At 37.5% G+C, this 24,827-nt stretch overlaps 1 protein-coding gene across 4 annotated transcripts in view; it reads right to left on the reverse strand.

The window, feature by feature from the left end:
* The window catches only part of TINAG (tubulointerstitial nephritis antigen), a 104,885-nt gene that overhangs the window by 56,154 nt on the left and 23,904 nt on the right, over positions 1-24,827 (reverse strand). For 2 of the 4 annotated variants that reach the window (XM_086370621.1, XM_086370618.1), the window contains exons 5-8: positions 11,585-11,708; positions 7,476-7,626; positions 4,427-4,607; positions 2,337-2,382 (exon numbers count right to left, since the gene is read on the reverse strand). In XM_086370621.1, the coding sequence (XP_086226747.1) occupies positions 2,337-2,382; positions 4,427-4,607; positions 7,476-7,626; positions 11,585-11,708 (502 nt within the window). Of the gene's footprint in view, positions 1-2,336; positions 2,383-4,426; positions 4,608-7,475; positions 7,630-11,584; positions 11,709-24,827 lie in introns of all 4 variants that reach the window. The other 2 variants (XM_086370620.1, XM_086370617.1) reach the window with 1 other exon arrangement.

The following is a 24,827-nucleotide window of genomic DNA, read 5'->3' on the forward strand; positions in this document are numbered from 1 at the left end:
TGTCCTCTTTCCCGCACCTAAACTTCTTTTTAATTCTACAGATTTTAGAAGAATGCTCACAGTACCATGTATTCATCATTCTATCACATTTTACATTCTTTTGTAAGGCAGAGGGGGAAAATGTTGTACCTTAGCACTGGCAACAACACGCAGACAGCCATGTTGCATCTACAGCGAGATGAGGCAACCGGCATTTATAACTGTGAAAATATTGCCATTGGCAATCTCTTCCATAGAGCTACTGACCCCATTAGCATTCAAAGCACCATGAATAAAAAGTACTCTTCAACACAGAAAAATACCCTCCCCAACCTAAGAAACATGAATGAGATGCAATGACAATTAACTTGAAGACGGATTCCTCCTTGAGTTTCTGACACCAAACAGACCTGATGATCTAACTACATAAGCTACCATAATGCAATTTTACTTCTGGAAAACCACACAAACTTATTACACTCTACCCACACACAAGGGTAGGATACTGAGCACTGTCTTCTGCTCTTGCTTCGGCCTGGCAGGAGGAAAGTTCTCAACAAACATTGGTTCCATGATGCTGAATAATTTGAACTTCAACTTTATTATTTTCAAATTTTACCTCTTTATTTTTGATTCAGTCTATAAAATTCATGAATACTTAAGTATCTGACCATTAAATAAACATAAGCTATTCTCAATTTTCAATCATTATGCTGCAGATTTCTTTTAACTGATTAAAAGAATGAGAGAGAAACTTTAAACAGTAATATAATGATTTTAAAGACTCAAAGAGGTTTAGATAATTCGACCAAAGTCATTTAAGTAGCAAATGTCAAAATTGGAATTTCAAATTTAACCTTGACTTCAAATGCCTGGCTTCCTTCAGGTTTGTCACACAAACTCTAGTTAATGAAGGATATATTTAAATTACACATTAATTCCCTACTGTTTTTCTAGCCTTCAAAGATTACACAACTGAAAGGAGAAAAAAAAATTTCTTTTTATTCATTTCAGGTTTTGCGTATGGCCCCAGGATTTTAAAAACTGAATTCAGGCCATGTTCAGAATAAGCTTTGGTTTCTCAATAAATGTTAAGCGATGATTAAGATCAATAAAAGTCTTTCCAACACAATTTTAAAATCTGTAGTTCCTGTTATCTGTTGAACCAATATTGATTAGGCCAATGTTCAGAAACACAAAAATACATATAACCAATAGTTCTTTGGGTATACATCAAATGTTTTCAATTTAATTTTGGTTTGTTTCGCCTAATTATTTTATTTATTTATCAATTCCACTGCATTAATAATATTAATATATTTTTGGACTTTTCAGTATTCACAGCCTGAATTTCTATTTTAGGCCTCACTGGTTTTGTTCTCCCAAGCATTTCAAGGCAATATTTAATACTGGAAATATACACTGTGAACTTATTTTTATTCATACCATTGGTGCAAAATAAATTCCAATAGATAAGCAGAGGAACTGTGTATCAGATATAATATCTTCATATTAAATCAATGCACATTTTATAAATTAGTATATGATTTCCTTATTGATTTTAGTTTACTATCCATAACACATTTTCAAAATAGATCAAAATGGAAAGCATTTTATAAATCACAAAAATCGTCCTGGCTTATTTGATTTCTTTTGAGCTCATAGGAAAAGGGAAGTGTCTACTTTGTTTCTATTGCTAAACCTTCATTTTCCTCCAATCCGTTATCTAATCCATTTAAGCTGAAGTGAGAAGATTTTTAACACTATGTATGAGTCAAATATAACTAAACAATCAAACGAGCTCTCAGCATTTCCTGTTTGAATGTCTTTTGGGTCCATGATCACTTTGTATAGACTGAGCTGACTTTCATCCAATGTGTCATTAACATTTGTTCAACAAGTCAATTTATGAATGAGTCTGTCTTCTTCAAGTACAAGAGGAGCTAATGAGGCTATTAGGTGAGCGTATCTCCTATAATTACATTGGTCTTACAACCATTGAATCTTTAAGAATTATCTAAAGCAAAAGATGTCTATCATTTATTAAGCTCTTTATATGAGTTAAATGCAAAGTTGTTTATTAAAGAAATAAATAAGACACAATCATATGTCATCCAAGCTTACCTTGTGTGCATGCTAAGCCACTTCAATCAAGTCCGACTCTTTGCATCGCCATGGACTGTAGCCTTCCAGGCTCCTCTGTCCATGGGATTCTCCAGGCAAGAATACTGGAATGGATTACCATGCCCTCCTCCAGGGGATCTTCCCAACCCAGGGATCAAACCCATATCTCTTATGTCTCCTGATTGACAGGCGGGTTCTTTACCATGAGTGCCACCTGGGAAGCCCAAGCTTACCTTGAACTGGTCCATTTTGCATGATTTCTCTCATGATCTCAGTTTCCTGGAGGGAAAAATATCAGTGAACACCATTATCGTTGTCAGAGTACACTACAGCTATTGTTTGGTCTGTAATGTTAGGGGCTGTACAATCAGCTTAGGAATTACGGAACCCAGTGTGCCTTGACAACTTGCAATTTACTCTTAATCATTCTTTGAAATACTTGCATGTGAATCTCCACATTGGTGAAGTTGCTAAAGACAAGACACACACATGTTTCATTGACTCTTACACTGGCAATAATTTTGTTTTTGTTGTTGTTGGTTATTTTATTTATTTTTTGAGTGAATTTTTTTATATTATTTTTTAACTTTACAATCTTGTATTGGTTTTGCCATATATCAACATGAATCCACCACAGGTATACATGTGTTGCCCATCCTGAACCCTCCTCCCTCCTCCCTCCCCATACCATCCCTCTGGGTCGTCCCAGTGCACCAGCCCCAAGCATCCAGTATCGTGCATCGAACCTGGACTGGTGATTCATTTCATATATGATGTTATACATGTTTCAGTGCCATTCTCCCAAATCATCCCACCCTCTCCCTCTCCCACAGAAGTGAAGACAAAATATAATAATTTTTATGGTCAAAAAGAAAAAATTAAATAAAACACTGTTTTATCAGTGGAAAGTAGTGTTATCTCCATTCTTTGGACCACAACAGTGATCCCAGATGATTATTTTGTGAGGTTCCTCAGTTTTAGCATACAAATATTTATCTGTTTTCATCCACTGTGTAATGCAACTTTTAGGAATGAAGAAGTTCGTTCACATATGCATTTTGATTAGAGTACATCCCAGAAACTAGGATAGAAACAAATATTAACCTTGCACCAGTCCTCCAGATAGTTCCATTTTGGTGGAGTAGACAGACAATCACATAACTAATTGCTAAGTAACATAACTAATCATGATATACTAAGCTTGATTATAGAGACAAGCACAAATACCATGGATACAAACAAGAAAGGGACATTGATTCTGCCTAGAAGTCAATAAAACTTCTCAGAGAAGATGAAGTTTTGACCTACTTCCTTGACATGGAAGTTGGTGGGATAACCACTGGTGTGAGAGGAATCATCACCCAGCTAAGTAGAAGCAAAGAGGGCCAGTGCATGTGGGGAGCAGACAGCGGTCAGTTTATGAGGAACATTATGGGCAGGTGGGGAATGGGTAGGTTGGTTGGACATGAGTCCAAAAAGCAGTAGATCAGAACCAAGTCATGAAGGACCTGTATGTCACGATAAGAATGTTGAACTGTATTCTACAGATAACTGGAAATCACTGAAGCTTCAAACAGTCTGAAAGTGAGAATGTCTAGGTGACATTGATAAGATGGAGTAAAATTCTCCCAAGATTTTAACATGACAAACTGGAATCCAGGGGAATCTTTTTCCCACCATGACTATGTCCATTTCAAGTATTTTGTGGAGTAAGGCAAAGGATGAATAAAATAAGCTAATACCACAGAAAAGTCAATGAAAAAAGGTTTGCTTTAGCTTTTATCTGTCAAGTATGTATATATGTATGTGTGTATAGGCTTCCCTGGTGGCTCAGTCAGCAAAGAATCCACCTGAAATGCAGGAAATGCAGATTCAATCCCTGGGTCAGGGAAATCCCCTAGAGAAAGAAATGGCAACCCACTCCAGTATTCTTGCACGGAGAATCCCATGGAAAGATGAGCCTGGCAGGATCACAGAAGAGTCCATGGGGTTGCAAAAGAGCCAGACACAACTTAGCAACTAAACCACCATTTACTTTATATACACATATATACGTGTATGTGTTATATAATAAACATAATTATAAAACTCTATTCCCAAGGACATTCTAAAATTTAAGGCAATCATTTGCACAGCTAATATTACAAAGATAAAAAATTATACACAAATTGGAAGTCATTAATAAACACTTCAATAATATCAAAAATTATATCTGAAAGCATAGTATTATTTTAGAATATTCTTGTTTTTAAATAGTTTTATTAACAGTAGTATATATTTTTGAGAAGGCTAACCACTAAGAAGTCTTGCAATTCAGACTTACATTGGAAGAGACCCTGTACGGAGGAGAACACTGGTAGATCCTATTGGATTTCTCGATGCTGTTGGGACATGGCGTGGTGGCATGCCGTTTTCCCCGTCCATCAGACCTACTTGCCATGGCGCAGCCATTGTTGGTAGCATTTTGGTCCTTGAAAAGTGGATAGCACGCATGGGATACCAGTCTACGAGGAGTAAGCAAAGAAGTAAAGGTAATACTTAGGAAATGCAGTAATGACCTATCTCCGTACGATTTTACTGATTTGCATATCTGTAAATCATTCTGGCTACTTACATGTAAGTTTCATGACACTGAACATAGTCGTTCAATCATATGAACTCTTTCCCTGCCCCATTCCTATATCTTCGCTATAGTTTTTTTCATGGTAAGGCATTTTATTTTAAATATAGCAGTGTGTACATGCCAATCCCAAACTCCCAATCTATCCCGCCCTCTAACCCTTGCCCTCTGGTAACCATAAATTTTTTCTCTAAGCCTGTGAGTCTGTTCTGTTTTATAAATAAGCTTATTCGTATCAAATTTTTTAGGTTCTAAAACCTTGCTCAAATCCATTCTAATAAAGACATTTATCTACCAAATAGAATTTTGTGAAGATGAAAAGCAATGATTAATAAAATATGTGGTAATATTAATAGGGGAAGGGCTCCTTAAGTCTTCATTTATAACTATAATATAAAAAAGCCAAGTAGATAGCCAAAGGGAATTTGCTGTATGACTCAGGGAACTCAAACTGGAGCTTTGTAACAACCTAGATGGGGAGGAAAGAAGGTGGGAGTTTCAAGAGGGACACATGTATACCTATGGCTGATTCATATTGATGTTTGGCAGAAACCAACACAATACTGTAAAGCAGTTATCCTTCAATTAAAAATAGATAAGTTTAAAAAGCCAAATTTAATATGAAAAAGAACAGGTTTTATCATATTCAGATGGAGTATTCTGATAAATTATATGTTTTAGAATTAAGTATTTTTACATTTTTATTGTTATAAATACCTTCTCATAGGACTTCAATTATTAAGTGCTTATAATTCATGATCCTTCAAGAGAAATTGTATATACTTCTACAGTATTGAAGTTAATAAGGTGGAAAGTTATCAGATATATACATTATATATATGTATATATTATACATTATACATTATACAAATGATAAAAGAATTTTGATTTCTGATTTTGAAACTGAACATAGAAAAATACAAATTATTTGAATCCAAATCTAACACAATTCATTGAATATAGAAGCAGATGATAAGGAAAATAAAACAGTGAATTTATTTTATGGATAGTTGATGTTCAGCTGGCCATAGAATTATGGTACTAGGATTGCCTCAAGGAAATTCAACAGTGTGAAAAAGTAAGAGAATCTGAGTAAGGAGCATGATGAAAGCTAAGCCACTTTCACAAAATGTACCAGTGGATTACTTGGGGATAATGAGTACTATGGATTGAGATGTGTCAACCCAATTTCATGAATTTAAGCTCTAATCATCAATGCAATGGCATTTAGAGATGGGAACTTTGAAATATAATTAGCTTTTTTTGTGTGTGTGATAATATAACTTTATTTAAACCAGTAGTGAAAATATTCACATTCTTGAACAATATACTAGATTGGAAACCAACCATGATTATCAGATCATCCATGAACAAGGTAAGATTATAGACAAATTTTCAGATAGAAGAAAGCATATAACTCACATATATATGTGAATTAGCACTTTCTTTCCATAAAATGTTTCCTTATGCTAACTTTTCAAATCTCCCTACAAACTGCTCCATGTAAGTTTAGTTATTCTGTATTCATTCACTTTTCTCTACTTTTCAAACATTTGTGTGCTTTACTTTTCAACCATAGATTTATCTTTCTATGTACAGATTATCTATATCATCTCTATATACAGATATATAGTTATATCCGTATAGACAGATAATTAGCTTTAAATTAAGTCATGAGGGTGGGACCCTCATGCTGAGATTAGTACCCTGAGAGACAGAGACGACTCTCTCTGCAAGTGGGGACTCAGTAAGAAGGCAAGCCAAGAGGAGGCGTCTCACCAGAAAGTGATTTGACTTTGAGTACCTTGATCGTGAACTTAGCTTCCAGAAATAAAAGCTCTGTGGTTTAGGCCAGAGTTTATGGTATTTTGGTATGTTAACCTGAGCAGATTAATACAAGGAGATTTAATTGGCTTTCAATGTTAAGTAATATTTTTAAGCTCCTGAAGGGCTTTAACTTTTATTATAGTAAAATAATACAAACAAAGCTGACCGAGCACTATTAAATCAGGAAGGTAATAGCCCAAGTTGCCCATTCTAATCACCATCTTATTAGCAAAACATTAGATACACATTTTAAAGAACTTTACAAATATGTAACACCCAGTCTCTTATAGCACACCCAGAGCACTCAGTGGATGAGGAAAGAACATGTGGGCGGCACATACACCAACTATTAGTTATCAGCTGCTATTTCCTTTGCCAAATAACTCAGCTTTTAAGTAGATCTTAGAGTAGACACAGGGTGCTGCATGGGTATCAGACTACATGAGAGTAAAGAAATGCAACCTGCATCATCTCATCAGATGGGATTAATGGTGACAATGATGTTGATGAGTTGAGGCAACTATACAGCATGTCTTTATATCATTCCTCTGGGTCTTAGGCTAATTTCCCCCTGGCATCATCTATTAATCTGCCTGGGGAACTAAGAGTCTCAAGATAAGTATGAACTCTACCCACCTTGTGGGACTCTACAACCATTTGGCTCAGAACCACAAGAAGACAATGCTTACTTGTCTCGATTAATTTAGCTAGAACAGTATACATTTTTTCAAACAATTGTTTCTGATAGCTTATAACTTCAGTAGATACCAAACAGAGATTATATTTAAATGAAATTCCTGTGTTTATATAGATGTAGCATATATATTTGTAGAGTTTGGGGAAAATGCAAAATGTTTTTTCCCCTTATTCTAACCCAAGCAACACTCTTAAGAATCCTAGAGATACATGTTGGGGAGCTATTTACCCACGTTTTCTCAGGTACCACCAAGCCCTATCAACACTTTCGCTGTTGCATCCACGGCGCTTCTTGGCACAGCAAGAGATCAAATTCTGAGGGGACAGGTTGGCGGTGTATCGACCTTGGGACTGAATTGCTATGCGGTCAGCTGCCACACCTGCTTCAAAGAGAATATTAATTAATTTTCAAATGGCACATAATATTGCCAAAATTTGCATAGCCCTGTTTGTCTGAATCATTAAACTAGTCTCTGAAACTTAATGGAACTTAAAGGCCAAATGTGATGCATATTCCAACACACTCAACCGTGTCATAATTTCAGTCATAGTTGATGTCCGGTTTTGGCATTGCTTCATTATGTTACCATCTTCAAAGTCTGTTCTAGTTTCTTGTTCTTTTCATGTTCTATATACTTCTGAATTCTTCATTAAGAAACCTGTCAAGCGAAACACCTTACAAGCAAGAGTCATATCTGGCTTACATTTATATCACCTGTACTTAAAATGTGTGTGTGTATGAATATATATAATGAATATTTCTGAGGCAATCAGAAAAGCTAATCACAGAAATATTCATTGAAAATGTATCCAAGTTAATCTGATATAGTGGAATAAATTACATTTTGGTTTTAAAACTAATTGAGACTAGCATGAATCTACATTATAAACTATCACTCATTAATACTTATGTATGGAATCTAGAAAGATAGTACAGATGAACCTATTTGCAGGGCAGGAATAGAGACGCAGACAGAGAAAACAGACTTGTAGATACAGTCGGGGGAATCAAAGAGTGGGACAAATTGAGAGAGTCGGATCAACGTACGTACACTACCATGAGTGAAATAGGTAACTCTGGAAAGATGCTGTGCAACGCAGAGAGCTCAGCTCCTTGCTCTGTGATGACCTAGAGGGCTGGGATGGGGGGATGGCTCAAGAAGGAGGCGATACATGTATACATACAGCTGATTCATTTTGCGGTACAGCAGAAACCAACAAAACAGTGTAAAGCAATTAAACTCCAATTTAAAAAATTATCAAAAAGCTACATAGCACACTTCTGTGCTTATAATTTTCCTAAAGATCATGTTCCTAATCTCAGTGGACGTCGAATTCACCTTGTTTTATGTATATGTCTACCCTTTGTGACTGAACATTCTATTTGTTTAAATAATCCCCTAGCACGGTTGCTGTTAATGCGTGTTCCTTTCCCCAGCACACATTTGTTCACCACCTGCTAGGTGGCAGGCACAAGACTGAGCAGTAGAAATTGCAACAATGAACAAAATCAAGAGTCATCATCCTGACCTCATAGAATGGTAGACTGGGGAAACTAATCAACCAGTAGCAGAAAACTATATATGTGAGCATTTTGATCATGCGACCATGACAATATGTGTGTGGAGATCACAAGAAAATTGGAGTCAGTGACATTTTGGTACAGACTTTTGTGGTTGTTGGAGACCTAATTAGTCTTCTTAATCTCTGACTCACTTTTGATTAAAGGAAGCACATTCATAACCTTTCTTCTACCTATCCACTTTTCTCAGAAGTTATAGTTTTTACTTATCAAAATTATCTGTGTACTGGAACCCCTCACAGTGCTAGTTTAGAATTATTAAACTAGCACTGAAATAAATTCTTCAAAAATAATTCCTTTACTTATGTATTTCTGTATATGTATTTACAAAATGAAATCACAGCACATGTACAATTCTGTAGTGTAACTGCTGGCATATTTTAGATGCTCAGTATGTGCTGGATCTATAACCTGCTACTTGCTTCTCAATTCCCATGTATTTTGTGCTAGGATAAATTTCATAGAAGCAAAAATCATTATACCTCCATCTCTCTTAGTCTCAAGAAAATAATTCCCTGTTTCATAAAAGAAAATAGAAATTCCTTGATGCTTTGACTTTCGGGACAAGGGCTCAGAATCAAGTATTCCCGTAACCATTCTCTGGTTCATAAAAGACTTTCACAAACAATACTGAAGGAGTCAGAAACCTGCCTCTGGGGTCACTTCTGGGACTTCTTGCCTTTCACTTTGGGCAGGTCACTTCTTTTGTTTGGGCCTCTTTTATAAAAGCAAAGGCTTGAAAATGGGGACCTCTACCTTCCCTTCCAGCCCCATGAATCTGTAGATTCCAACCAAAGGATAAGAGCTTTAAATTCTAGTGATATTCAACATGTTGCTCTTATTACAGACATTCCTGAATCTCAGTGAAGGTTTAATCCAAATTCTCTTGAAATACTTAAAAAAGGTCAGAAGATTTAAAAATGACTCAGTTCAACAAATTGTTTTCCACTCTTTATATGAAAACGTTCACTGGGCTTTACCTCTGACTCACACTGATATTTTTCCTGCTTATTTTATTCTGTCTCCAAGTTTGCTCTGCAGCAGGCATCATCCCTACCATTCGGAACTCCTTTGCCTCTTAGCTTCTGACATCTTGCTTAAATTTTATTTAGCTATATAACTATATTTTTATATGTGTGCATATTTTTAATTGTCTTCTTTATCCCATTTTATAATTTTTAGCTTCTTTGAAAGACAACTTTTCTCATTGTAACTACTGCTATATTGAATATGCAGGATACAAAACTGACATCCATTAGGCAGAGGGACAGATGGACTTGGCCCTGTGCTGAGGCCGTCTATGAGACTGTGATCAATGGACCCCAAAAATACACAGCCCAGATCAGCCTAGCAAATCACTTTCAGTACAGCAAATATCTTTCCTAAGACATCTTCAGAAATGCTGGTCTAGCTTAAACTTAAAGTAAAATTATTATATATCCCTTAGGAGGTGTAATACATTAGCCACATAAACATAAAATGGCAAATGATGTATCTGACTAAATCTATCCCATCCATTTGAAACAAGGCTCAAAGAGATTCCCATGCCAGAGAATGTTTACCCTGGGGGGATAAGCATTACCATAGAAGTAACAGATGGAGACACTCCAGGGTGAGCTCAACCAAATGCATCTTTTCTAGAACAAACTAGCTTATTCTATGAAGTGATGGTATTTAGAGAAAGTGTCAGCACTGCTCTGTCCCAAGAAGTGCCACCCTTCAGAGCCTATGAAGTTATTTCATGATGCATTCAGTACTTAGTCTGTTTTTGAGGACTCTTGGAATTATTTCTAAGCGTAGAGCACAGTTTTATGAAACTGATCTTTGAGAATAGACAATGTTGTGTGAGGTCTAATTGTTGTAATACAATCAACACATTTTGAGGATACTTTTGGAGACCAAATCTTGGGATTAACCTGAGTACTGATGTACTGGCCTTGTGAAACTGTATGAAGTTGCTGTAATAGAGGTGTGTTATCCCTCACACTGCTTTTAGTGAACTTTTTTTTAAGTCTTTACTGAATTTTTTACAATATTGCTTCTGTTTTACTTTTTGGTATTTTGGCCACAAGACATGTTGGGTCTTAGCTTTCCCACTAAGGATCAAATCCACACCCTCTTCGCTGGAAGGCAAAATCTTAACCACTGGGCCACCAGGGAAGTCCCTCCTTACACTTTTGAAGTAATTTGGAAACTACTCTTGTTAGATCAGTTGTTTCACTGTAGAGTCAGAATCTATAAAACTGATTTTATCTAAAATGAAATAAAGCCCATTTAATCCATTATCACTTAGTTCTGAAGTCTCTACATCAAATATATTAATTTCATAATTAAATATATTTCTGCAGATCTAATCAAGAGAAAAGAATATAAGAATTATTTTATACATACAATATATATGTATAGCATACATATTAGGATTGCAGATAGTACTATGGGTAAAGAGGAATCTTATACTGTTCTTATGATCTGGCCTTAACTCTCAAAGAACAAACAAATTTTGGCAACTTTTCTCTGTTGCTCTTTTGATCTACTCTCTATTTAAAATTAGTCTGTGATGATAAAGACCAATTTCAGAGTAAAAATGGGTTTTTATTTAATCTTCAGGCTGCTTTCTCTGGTCAAAGTAAGATTTTATTTTATTGACCAAGTGATAATATTTAAATGTTCTAAATTAAAAACCCTTTTAATTACTATCCCAGTGTCTAGAGTAAAAGGAAGAATTTGTAAGGAAGTAATTAAAATGACTTTATTACTTGCAGTGGAAAAAGCCCAGGATGCAGCACAATTTTTTTGATCCAAAGGGCCATGGGTCCATCCAGGCCATTTGTAAGATGCAATAAAGAATTCTGGAAGATCAGTAGTTTTAGTTAAAGAAGCCTAAAGAAGAAAAAGAAGCAAATATGTCAGAGTTTTTCCAATTTATCCCAATAACCATTATAAGAAATCCCCATGCCCTGTTATAATGTTTATTTTGTACATTCAACTGTTCTGAATGACATTTCTTAAATGTATGATTTATGTAACATATCTCTTTCACTCTATGTTTAAAAATAGCAATTCAATGTGAGGAATCATAACATAGTACAAAATTGAAAGAATACATAGAATGTGTTTTCTCAGTTACTATATAATGCAATAATTTTGGCCACTGCTTTTTGTTATCCTTACATGCTGCTATTTAGGTGATGGGATAAAAGTGTCAAATTCTCAAGTAGATTGTGGTAGAGTGTCTGCGTGAAAACTCGAAGAGCAGTGCCATAGAAATCCTAGAAATCTGGGTGGTTTTAGATTCTTATGTCATCAGATTGGCCACACTGCAGAATCTTGGAGCTGGAGCAGAATAAATTTGCTTCTCTGAGTAGATAGTTTCAGAGACATAGACACGGTCTCAAAGTCTTTCTACCTGGGACAGAAATACACCTACCTTATACATTACTCATACCTTCATTATTGGTTAATCAGTGTGCTTTTAGGAATTTATAATACTAAGCTGCCCCATGTTCCAGAAAAATAGCTAGATTATCATTGTTATTGCAATTTATCACTTTAGAATTCTAATTTAATAATGGAGCTGGGCTATTTCTCTCCTGCTCTGTGGAAGTAATAAAGGTATAACACATTTTTGCAGGGTTGAGCTATTCAGAATTTGACATCCACTTTCCAAAGTTGGGAGAAAGCAATGGCACCCCACTGCAGTACCCTTGCCTGGAAAATCCCATGGACGGAGGAGCCTGGTGGGCTGCAGTCCATGGGGTCACAAAGAGTCGGACACGACTGAGTGACTTCACTTGCAATTTTCACTTTCATGCATTGGAGAAGGAAATGGCAACCCACTCCAGTGTTGTTGCCTGGAGAATCCCAGGGACGGGGGAGCCTGGTGGGCTGCCATCTATGGGGTCGCACAGAGTCGGACACAACTGGAGCGACTTAGCAGCAGCAGCAGCAGCAGCTCCAAAGTTGGCCAGAGAACTTTGTACATGGGAGACATGCAGTGAATATCTGATAATAATGAAGAAATACACATCTATCTGATAGCTTGCACAACTTTAAGAAAATCATTTCCTCCCCACAGGCACATTGTTATAATAATAGCATTTATTTATTTTTTTATGATTTACTGTTTAAAAATAAAAGTATATTAATGTATAATCCTTCTCCATAAGAAAAGGTGATAAACAGGCAAAATATCATATTTATTAAAACATATTTACAGTATCTATCACTAAGTCAGATCAATTCATGAAGCTCACCTGTCAGATCTTACAAGACTTTTTACCAATTATTTAATATTGCTTTTCTTTAAAATAAGCCCTTAGGACTTGAGACCCAAGAAGCATGTATTACCTTGAAATTTTATTTACTTTATGATGCCAGACAATCTGATATAATAAACACAGGGAAAATTTTACATCTCATTACTCCATGATTATTGCATTCTTCTATAAAGTAAGAATGTTTTCAAGAGCTATTAAAAGTAAACACCACAGAATAACAGCTTTTAGGAGTTGGTAATGAAGTCTGACTTCATTAAATGATTTTTTTTCCTTGGTCAAAGGATAACTTAATAAAGCAAAAAACTCAAGAGGATCAGCTGACAGAGACAGAAATTCCAAAACGACAGTGACCTAAAGACACAAAAATTTAATTTTAAAAAGTTTTACACTATTACAGATGGCATTTTACTTTCTTTGTAATGTTGAAAAATTTCAGCCACATTCTGTTTTCAGATTAAGATTAGTCAAACTTGAACAGTCTCCCACCTTAATATTTCAATTTTGATTAGAGATTAAATATCCTGTGAAAAAATGTAAGAATTAAAAGCATGGGTGAATGCTGGAGAATATTTTACAAGAATTGTTGCATTTAATAGAATCAAAATCTCTAAAAGTAATGGAAACCCAGTCACAGAGCAGATTGAGAACTAACTAATCAAATTCTGGACCTTCTGGACAGTGTTACTAAGAGCCCATGTTTGCACAGTATCCGCTCGGTGAATCACCCCTTCATCTCCTAGTTGCACTTATTCCCACTTAAATGTGGATAATGAGTGAGCCAAGAATCAGAAGAAGTCAACAGAAAATATTATTCTCTTCTGACTAAGTTCAGTGACCGTGCATACCAAGAAATTTCTTCTAAGCTACTTAATATTGGAGACGAAAGGGCTAACTTCCAGGTGATAATGGCAAAGTGAATTTTTCATCTTCAATAATATTTGCCTCCATGCTTGAAATCTGAAAGAGTTTTGCTTTGTTACTTGGCCAGTTTTGGTTTTTTATATGGAACTAGTTTCTTGTAAATATCATTAATCAGTGACCACACCACAGAAGGTGGTGCTAGTCCCTCAGGGCTCCTGCTCTGAGTAGGCTTTCCTTCCATTTATAAGTTTTAGTGATAGCAATTTTAGTTCAGTACCTGCAGGCTCAGAAAAATGACTATATTTCCTGGTCTCCCTTGGCTCCCAGGTGTGGCCACATTACTAAGTTCTGTCCCATGGAATTTTACCCCTTTTTATTTATGCTTTTCAGAGAAGACAATGGCACCCCACTCTAGTACTCTTGCCTGGAAAATCCCATGGGCAGAGGAGCCTGGTGGGCTGCAGTCCATGGGGTCGCTAGGAGTCAGACACGACTGAGCGACTTCACTTTCACTTTTCACTTTCATGCCATTGGAGAAGGAAATGGCAGCCCACTCCAGTGTTCTTGCCTGGAGAATCCCAGGGACGAGGGGGCCTGGTGGGCTGACGTCTATGGGGTCACACAGAGTCGGACACGACTGAAGTGACTTAGCAGCAGCAGCAGCAGCATTTATCCTTTTATCTTTTTTTTTTGCTTGAACCCAGGACATTGTCAAATGTAAGAAGCATCCCAGCTTCAGAGGTGTGATAATAAAGAAAACGTACCTCTGGAAATTGATGAACTGCTCTCTCTTAAGATGACTTTCTCAGAACACTAGTTCTGAGAAATTGTAATAGATAATTACAAGAGGAGCAGCTGATTAATCAAACAGTTCTAAGAAACACTGGCTTTAAAAATTAGTCTTTTTTGTCCTCACTGCAATATTTTTTATAAACTACCTAAGTGCTGAGAGCCTGTAAGAAACAAAAATAATATTTGTGATTCTCAATATGCATGACCCAATGCAACATATTCTAATCTATTTCATTTGATTTAACATCATTTTTGCTGTGAAGTAGATCAGAGGACTAGTTTCATGGAACTCACTTGGGGAAGAATCATCATATAGACAGATAGTTTCTAATTTGGGGAGTCCATGTAACCCAGAAAGACCCTACAAGATCATCTGGAAACAGACTCCCACCCATGTCCTCCACCTGCCTTTTGTCTTTAGAAGTGAAGTGAAAGTCACTCAGTCAAGTGTGACTCTTGTGACCCCATAGACTGTAGCCCGCCAGGGTTCTCTGTCCATGGGATTATCCAGGCAAGAATACTGGAATGGGTTGCCATTTCCTTCTCCATGTCTTTAGAAAACTTTAGTTAAAGAATGAGTTTAATTAAAGGAATGAGAAAATGCGAAAAGAAAACAGTATAGCAAGAGAAAATAATAATACTTTAGCCATTAACCAAAGTCCAAGGCCTCCTTTAGTTATTCCTCAAGGACTCTAGATAAATATTCAAGTCATGTCTTTTGAGCTGTTTTGCAGACGCTGAAACCCCCACCAGGTGGGAGAAGTTAACTATATGCTGCTTTCAAGGACTTAGACTCCAGACCGCTTCCAACCAGAAGGTTAATGATGTGGACTCCCACTTGCCTCACCACCAACCAGTCAGAAGAACGTCCACAAGCTCATGATGCCCTCTTTGACCTGTTGCTATAAAACTCACTACCCTCTCCAGGTCAGAAACACAGTCTTGAGGGCACTAGCCCGCTGTGGCTCTCTTGCCTGGCAAAGCAATAAAGTTATTCTTTTCTGTCTCACACAAAACTCTCTCTCTGAGTTTCTATTCAGCACCAGTGAACAGAGGCCATATTTCGGCAACAGCCAAAGAGCAGGTATCATTTATATCAGCACACCTCAGGAATCACCTCAGGAATCCACTTTTTGACAGCCACCAATTTTTGTTCCCAGAAAAGGGGAAAAGTAAATTTTCACATTTCTCTCTCAAAGATATGTCCTGTGGTGATCAATTCAGCCCCACGATGTTGATTCAATTACATCGCAGTGCTACACGTCAGGCTTCGACTAGTAAAGAAAATAAACTGAAAACCCAGAAACAGACTGATAACACATTCGTTCTGCCACAAGTTCAGCCGAATGAGGAGTGAGGACAGTGTGCATTTCCTCAAGTTTGCTGAAGGGTTTGTGATTCTGTTTTGAGGAGAGAGAGAAAGACAAGAGAGAGCCTGGAGGAAACATAAAGAAATGCTTGATGCTCTTCAAATTTCAAAACGCTTGTTGCAGAGACATCCAATTCTGCCCCTGGTTCTTCACCCACAGAGTGGAGGAGATGCTGGGATGAACTGAGGGAAGTGCGCACTTAGAGTCCACCATGACACCTGCCTGTCATGGCGCCACATCACTGACACCTACTGTATGCTATGACAAACCTAGATAGCCTATTAAAAAGCAGAGACATCACTCTGCTGACAAAGGGCTGTATAGTCAAAGCTGTGGTTCCAGTAAGGATGGGAAAGTTGGACTATAAAGAAGGCTGAGTGCCGAAGAATTGATGTTTTCAAACTGTGGTGCTAGAAAAGACTCTTGAGAGTCCCTTGGACAACAAGGAGATCAACCAGTCAATCCTAAAGGAAATCAACCCTGAATATTCATTAGAAGGACTGATGCTGAAGCTGAAGCTCCAATACTTTGGCTCCCTGTTGTGAAGAGCTGACTCACTAGAAAAGACCCTGATGCTGGGAAAAATTGAGGGCAAGAGGAGAAGGGGGCAACAGAGGATGAGATGTTTGGATGGCATCACCTAGTCAATGAATGTGAATTTGAGCAAGCTCTGGGAGGGTGTGAAGGACAGTGAGGTCTGGCATGTTTGCAGTTCATGGGGTCACAAAGAACTGGACACAATTGGGTGACTAAACAACAACATGATGAGAGGTAAAAAAGACCTTGGGAATAGTCACCCTGATATTTCCCAAAGGTACCTCATCGCTCAGTATTTACCCACACTAAAATACATTTCAGAAAATAATAAGCAACTTCCTCCTAGAGAAACAGATTTACTCAATCAAATACTATGTTTTATCTAGATAATGATGATCCAGGTAATGAAGTAATTTTTTCTTTCTCACCTCAATGATCAGTGGTTTTAAAAGTTATATAACATATAAAATGTTATTTTACTTTAACTTCCAACAAACAAAAGAAAAAGATGCCGTTTTTTATTTGTTGGTGATGCCAACTTAGACACACTAATATCATGCGTATTGAATGTCTGAGAAAAAATGTACTAGTAAACAATGAGGTTATCCTCCAAATTTAGAACATGTTTATATACATCAACCTGATACCATATAATGTAGTAAAGTTACAGGCTTTAAATGTTTATTACTGTTTATTTATTTGGCTGTATCGGGTCTGAGTTGTGGCATATGAACTCCTTAGCTACAGGTTTTAAATGTTATACCAGCTTTAGTAGTGTTTTAATAATTTCCAAATAGCTCCAACTAAGAGGTGAGTCTTATTTGCGATAAATTAGTTAACTTCATTGTTCTTCCAGGGAATGAATAACAAAGCTATTAAAATTATATTTTTAACTAAGCCAAGTAGAGAAATGAACTCTGACTTTCCCCATCTCTGTTTGAAAACAGTATCTTTTATTCAAAATATTTGCAATATTTATAATAGGACATAACTCAGGGAAGCCTCTTAAAGTTATCTCTCAAATTCAATGCACTTGAACTTGATGACTGAAAAACAATCAGGTACAGAGCTGTTCATTTGATTAGATTAGACTTGACACGATTTGATTTGATTTGATTTAGGAGCAGAGTAGAATTTTCAGGTTCACCAGAAATACATAAAGTCCATCAGGGCCAATAAATCCAGAACAACACTCTATTTATGAAATAAAATGCTCTAAATAATGAAGCCTTAGCTCTTACAGAATTTACCTGTTTCAGAAATCTGCTATTCTCCCAAGGTTAATGAAAGGAAGAAAGAGCAAATTTATATATTATATAATAACATTTCTGTTATGCCTAACTATTATATGAGCATAATAGATTATGCTCAATCTATTATAACTGTGTGGTAAGTACTTCTTATTCATCATTTCATGGACTTCTCACAGGCCTATGAGCTGGGTACTTCTGCTATAACCATTTAAGCCAGACTAAATAAGACCCAAGCACACAGCATGCAGAGCTCATGTCCATCAGGGCATATGAAACACAGCCATGTGACTAAATGCACTGCCTACATGTACCTATCAACAGACCTCAATTGTGCTGCTTCTGTTGGCTTCAAAGGACCTCAGTTTTCAGTTCAGTCGCTCAGTCCTGTCTGACTCTTTGCAACCCCATGGACAGAAGCATGCCAGGCTTCCCTGTCCATCACTAACTCCCAAAGTTGCATGCCAACTTTGCCTACAATCATAATAATTATTTTCTTTCTGAGACACTTAGAAACCTTTGTTTTATCCCTGAATGTATTTCTGCTCCCTCCAGTACTTTTCTTTCAATATTTTAGCATCTCCTAAGTGTGTTCTGTGGGCTTCCCTGGTGCCTTTACACTTTACCAGATGGTAAAGCGTCTGCCTGCAATGTGGGAGACCCGGGTTAGATTTCTGGGTCAGGAAGATCCCCTGGAGAAGGAAATGGCAAGCCACTCCAGTACTCTTGCCTGGAAAATCCGTGGACGGAGGAGCCTGATAGGCTACAGTCCATGGGGTCGCAAAGAGTTGGACACGACTGACCAACTTCACTTCATTAAGTGTGTTCTGTGGAATATAAATCCTGTGGAATATTAACCATCATTATAAGCAAAGGAGAAAAGGTTCTATGATGTCATGAGTTCAGGAAACATGGGGTAAAAAAAAAGTCAATGAAGGAAGAGTTCAGTATATTAATGAATAGTGTGACTCTTTGGAAGAAAGATACACCATTTCACAAATATATTTGACCACATATAGGACACTTTTATTCCAAACCTTGCAGGATTGATGACTAATGGCACATATGTCGAGAAATATTGAAATAAGTTTCTGTGTTTTCTAATCTGTTTTAACTGTGTTTTTAACAGTTTCTAACTTGTTTTTCTACCATAAAGAGAAAAAAGTCTTAAGTGGTAGAGTTTAAATTTTCAGGGACCTATGGTCTTCTAAAGACCAGCTCCCCATCAGTCTCACTGTGAATTTATCAAAACAGCACACGAAGTTCCAATGGGCTGACAGAGAATTGTTGGTTAATCTAATTTAGAGGAAAACAATTTGGAACAAGGTTGTCCAATCAAGGCATTATTCTGAACAATCTCAAGAAAGCACCTTTAAAGAAAAAGTTAGGCAAAGGTTGACCAGCCGATGTCATTTGACTTGACACTAGACGTAATTCTAAAGTGGGTGGAAATGAGTCTTCCTACAAAACAAGGATCTGCATGGTCTAGTCAGGACCCTCTTGCCCTCTTTCTTTCCCCTCTCTCACTTCCTCTCAGTCAGTCTGCTTGTACCAGGGAAAACAATCAGTTTTTGTTTCCTTTTGTCTGCTCACCCTTAGGACTGTCATCCAGGAAGAGCTACCAAAATCTTTAAGCTAGACTTTTTCTAACCTCCCATGATCAGTATATTCTATTCCTCATTGTTACACATCACAGCCTACAAAAATTCATTTGGGTTGAATTAATTCATATTTTGGGGGGCTCCAAAATCACTGCAGATGGTGATTGCAGCCATGAAATTAAAAAACGCTTACTCCTTGGAAGGAAAGTTGCGACCAACCTAGATAGCATACTAAAAAGCAGAGACATTAGTTTACCAACAAAGGTCTGTCTAGTCAAGGCTATGGTTTTTCCAGTGGTCATGTATAGATGTGAGAGTTGGACTATGAAGAAAGCTGAGTGCCTAAGAATTGATGCTTTTGAGCTGTGGTGTTGGAGAAGACTCTTGAGAGTCCCTTGGACTGCAAGGAGATCCAACCAGTCCTAAAGGAGATCAGTCCTGGGTGTTCACTGGAAGGACTGATGCTGAAGCTGAAACTCCAGTACTTCAGCCACCTCATGCGAAGAGTTGACTCATTGGAAAAGACTCTGATGCTGGGAGGGATTGGGGGCAGGAGGAGAAGGGGACAACAGAGAATGAAATAACTGGATAGCATTACCGACTCGATGAACATGTATTTGGGTGAACTCCGGGAGTTGGCAATAGACAGGGAGGCCTGGCGTGCTGCGATTCATGGGGTCACAAAGAGTCAGACACGACTGAGCGACTGAACTCAACTAAACTGAACTGAATTCATATAGATTAACCAGTTGTTTGTTTTTTTTTTTTCATATTTATATGATCATGGAACTCTTTGTAGAAGACCTGTTGATAAGCCACTAACTTAGCTAGGAAGACATATTATGGGAACAATGGCTTCAAACAAGCCATGAAGCCAGGAAGCCAGCTAGAGAAGATAAGAGCTTTTCCACGAACCAGGAATGACTCACAGATCACCTTTCCCACTCAAGATAAAGAATATGATAAATCTCAGTTCTCATTCAGGTAATGTGCTCAAGGAAAAGGACCTGTCTTGGGCTGGTGATGCAGGGTTCTCAGAAAAACTATCCCAACTGTTGGTGACTGCCTATCCAGTCAGTACAGTTAGTATGTAACACCATCCTATGTTGAAAATTGTATTTAAAAAATGTGTTAGGGGGGGCAGTTATCCAGAAGCAAACACACAGAAAATAATTCATTTCTACTATATTCAGAGTCCATTTGATAACTGGGGGTATTTTGTGTTATATGTAGTCACCAGGCTAAGAATTAACCTATTTTTAAAGCTCTTCCTGTAGCAACCAGTTTAACTCAGTTCATTTGATCCCATGTTATTCACTGAAGTACTTGTTATGTTTCTGATGTTCTACTATTTGACCAGATACCAGGACAATTTCAACACTCAGAAATTTTTTGAAGAGACTTCAGCCTTCAAGCTACTGTACCTTAGAAATGGGAAGCTATTTCCTTGCTGTGTATCATAAGTGGGCAACAGAACTCTTACAGATCAGCCAAATTTTCCTTATTGCCTTCCTGGAACTACTTGGCAACTTTATTACATTAATTCATAGTGCTAGGTAATTTGAATTCTCCCGAAGCACTAATCGTTTTTCATTTAAATATCGCTTTAGTGACTTTTATGCAAACAAATCCCCAGGAGCCAATATGTGATTTAGAATTAGATTTCCTTTTTCTATGCTATAAACTGTGGCAACCTGGGAAAGAAATGTACCTCATTTCTCCTAGAATATAAAATACTCCAAGTTGCAAGAAAATAGAGCTTCATAAGATATGTTAGAAAGAATTCAGAGAAAATGTATATTACACCTAAATGAATATTTGGCTTAGTGGGCCCTCACTAGAAGCAAGGGAAAAATATTCCTTATAAAGGGGATGAGTTTCTTATTTTCCCAAACAATTCTGTCTCTTTTTATCCAGATAAGGACAAAAATGAAAAAGAAAAAAAAAAAAAAAAAGTATCTCTTTACCAACTGATCATATAATTAAGTCACTCAAAGTTATGATAACCTCTAAAGATGTTATAATTTACTGATTGTAGAAAAAAATCCAAAAATATATCTGTTGTAGCTGTTCAGTCACTCAGTTGTGTCCGACTCTTTGTGACTCCATGAACTGCAGCATGCCAGGCATCCCTGTCCATCACCATCTCCTGGAGCTTGCTCTAACTCATATTCATTGAATCAGTGATGCCACCCAACCGTCTCATCCTCTGTCATCCCCTTCTCCTCCTGCCTTCAATCTTTCCTAGCATCAGGATCTTTTCTAATGAGTTGGCTCTTCTCATCAGTGACCAAAGTATTGGAGTTTCAACATCAGTCCTTCCAAAGAATATTCAGGATTGATTTCCTTTAGGCTTGACTGGCTTGATCTCCTTAAAGTCTAAGGGACTCTCAAGAGTCTTCTCCAATGCCACAGTTTAAAAAAAATCAATTCTTTGGTTTTCAGCTTTCTTTATGGTCCAACTCTCACATGCATACATGACTATTGGAAAAACCATAGCTTTAACTAAAGGGATCCTTGTAGATAAAATAATATCTCAGCTTTTCAGCACACTGTCTAGGTTTGCCATAGCTTTTCTTCCAAGGAGCAAGCGTCTTTTAAATTTCATGCCTGTAGTCAACAACTGCAGTGATTTTGGAGCCTAAGAAAATAAAGTCTATCACTGTTTCCATTTTTTCCCCATCTATTTGCCATGAAGTGATGGGACCAGATGCCATGATATTAGTTTTCTGAATGTTAAGTTTTAAGACAGCTTTTTCACTCTCCTCTTTCACTTTCATCAAGAGGCTCTTTAGTTCCTCTTCATTTTCTGCCATAAGGATGGCATCATCTGCATATCTGAGGTTATTGATATTTCTCTGGAAAATCTTGATTCCAGTTTGTGCTTCATCCAGCCCAGCATTTGGCATCATGTACTCAGCATATAAGTTAAATAAGCAGGGTAACAATATACAGCCTTGATGTACTCCCTTCCCAATATTGAACCAGTCCCTTGTTCCATGTCTGCTACTAACTGTTGCTTCTTGACCTGCATACAGATTTCTCAGGAGGCAGGTAAGGTGATCTGGTATTCCCATCTCTTTAAGAATTTTTCACAGTTCGTTGTGATCCACACAGTCAAAGGCTTTAGTGCCATCAATGAACCGGAAGTAGGAGTAGTCAATGAATTACATTTGCTGCTTAGAAATATATCTAAGCTGATCACTTCAGAAAGATATCTGGTTCCAAGATTAAAAGCCATTTTGCTATTTTGAACCTGAATGGGTCAAAGTTAACTGATTCTACAGGAACACTCAGTACCATTTGGGGGACAGATCTTTTAAAGTCCTGGCTCTGCCCATGATATGGAACAACTTAGATGTCTATCAACAGATAAATGGATAAAGAAGATATGGTACATGTATATACACAACGGAGTATTAACAGATATAAAAAGGAACAAAATTGGATCATTCATAGTGATGTGGATGAAACTAGAGTCTGTCATACAGAGTGAGGTAAATCAGGAAGAGGAAGATATCGCATATTAATGTATACATTATGGAATCTAGAAAAATGCCACAGCCGAACCTTCTGCAGGGCAAGAACAGAGATAAATACATAGAGGATGCAATTGTGAACACAGTAGAGTGGGGAGTGGCTGAGATGAGCTTAGAGACTAGCATTAACATATATACACTGCTGCTGCTGCTAATTCTCTTCAGTCATGTCCGACTCTGTGCAACCCCACAGACGGCAGCCCACCAGGCTCCCCCGTCCCTGGGATTCTCCAGGCAAGAACACTGGAGTGGGTTGCCATTTCCTTCTCCAATGCATGAAAGTGAAAAGTGAAAGGGAAGTCGCTCAGTCATGTCTGACTCTCAGCGACCCCATGGACTGCAGCCTACCAGGCTCCTCCGTCCATGGGATTTTCCAGGCGAGAGTACTGGAGTGGGGTGCCATTGCCTTCTCCAATATATACACTAACATGTATAAAATAGTGGAAAACTGCTTCTTGTACACACAGTGAACTCTGCCCAGAGCTGTGATGACCTAGAGGGGTGAGATGGGAAGGGGAGGGAGGCTCAAGAGGGAAAGAATAAATGGGTACATATAGCTGATTCATGTTGTCATACAGCAGAAGGTAACACACTGTAAAGCAATTCTACTAGAATAAAAAAATTATAATAGTATAGTTCTGGCTCTGCCATCTAAATAATTCTAGGTGGCTTCTCTCTACTTCAGTGTGACTTAGCCTCTCTCTTTCTCAGTGTTCTTGTTTTTAAAACACAGATAATCACAGTACCCACTACATCAAGCCAAGAATGAGATGAGATAATGTATGCAAGAGCTAATAAGAGTGCTTGGCACACAACTCCTCAGTCCATGGCAGCTATTGTGATCTTTTCGCATACTAGTTATAATTTAGCAGCGTCTGCTACCGGAATGTGAATTGGAATAATAACTCAGGGGATTACATCTTTCGAAAGCAAAGCACATTAAACATTTAATGAGAAACTTGTGGGTTTACAACTCATCCAACAGCAAACAGCAGCACTGCTTGCTCTCAAATGCTGAGAGCTTCCAGACAGCCAGCAACTGACATCTTCATTGCAGAGTGAAGTGCCAGTTCTTTAGCAGCCTGGACATTTGTTCTTTGGGCTTTTTTTAAATTTAATTTTTATTTTATATTGGAGCATGATTGATTTTCAATGTTGTGTTTGTTTTAGGTATACAGCAAAGTGATTCAGTTTGTCTATATGCAAATATTCATCCTTTTTCAGATCCTTTTTCCATGAAGTTTATTACAGAATACTGAGTAGAGTTCCCTGAGATATAGGGGGTGTGTTATGTTAGTCCCTCAGTCATATCTGACTCTTTGAAACCTCATGGACTGCAGCCCTCCAGGCTCTTCTGTCCATGAAATGCTCCAGGCAAGAATACTGGAGTGGATTATCATTTCCTTCTTCAGGGTATCTTCCTGACCCAGGTACTGTACCTGAATCTCCTGCATTGCAGACAGATTCCCTACTATCTGAGCCACCAGGAAAGCCCCAAGATATACAGCTCTCTTTTTTGATTATCTATTTTATATACAAGGGCTTCCCAGGGAGCTCCGTGGTAAAGAATCAGCCTGATAGTGCTAGACGCAAGAGATATGGGTGGCAAAGAATCGGACCATACAGGCATACAATGTGTATATGCTAATTCCAAACTCCTAATTTATCCCTCCTTTCCAGCTTTCCCTTTTGGTAAGCATAAGTTTGTTTTTGAAGTAAGTCAGACAGAGAAAGAAAAATATCCTATAATATCACTTATATGTGGAATCTTA

The sequence above is a fragment of the Bos grunniens genome, chromosome 23, assembly GCF_055505025.1.
Source record: "Bos grunniens cultivar Pamir isolate PY7600 chromosome 23, Bosgru_T2T1.0, whole genome shotgun sequence".
NCBI classification, from domain to species: domain Eukaryota; kingdom Metazoa; phylum Chordata; class Mammalia; order Artiodactyla; family Bovidae; genus Bos; species Bos grunniens.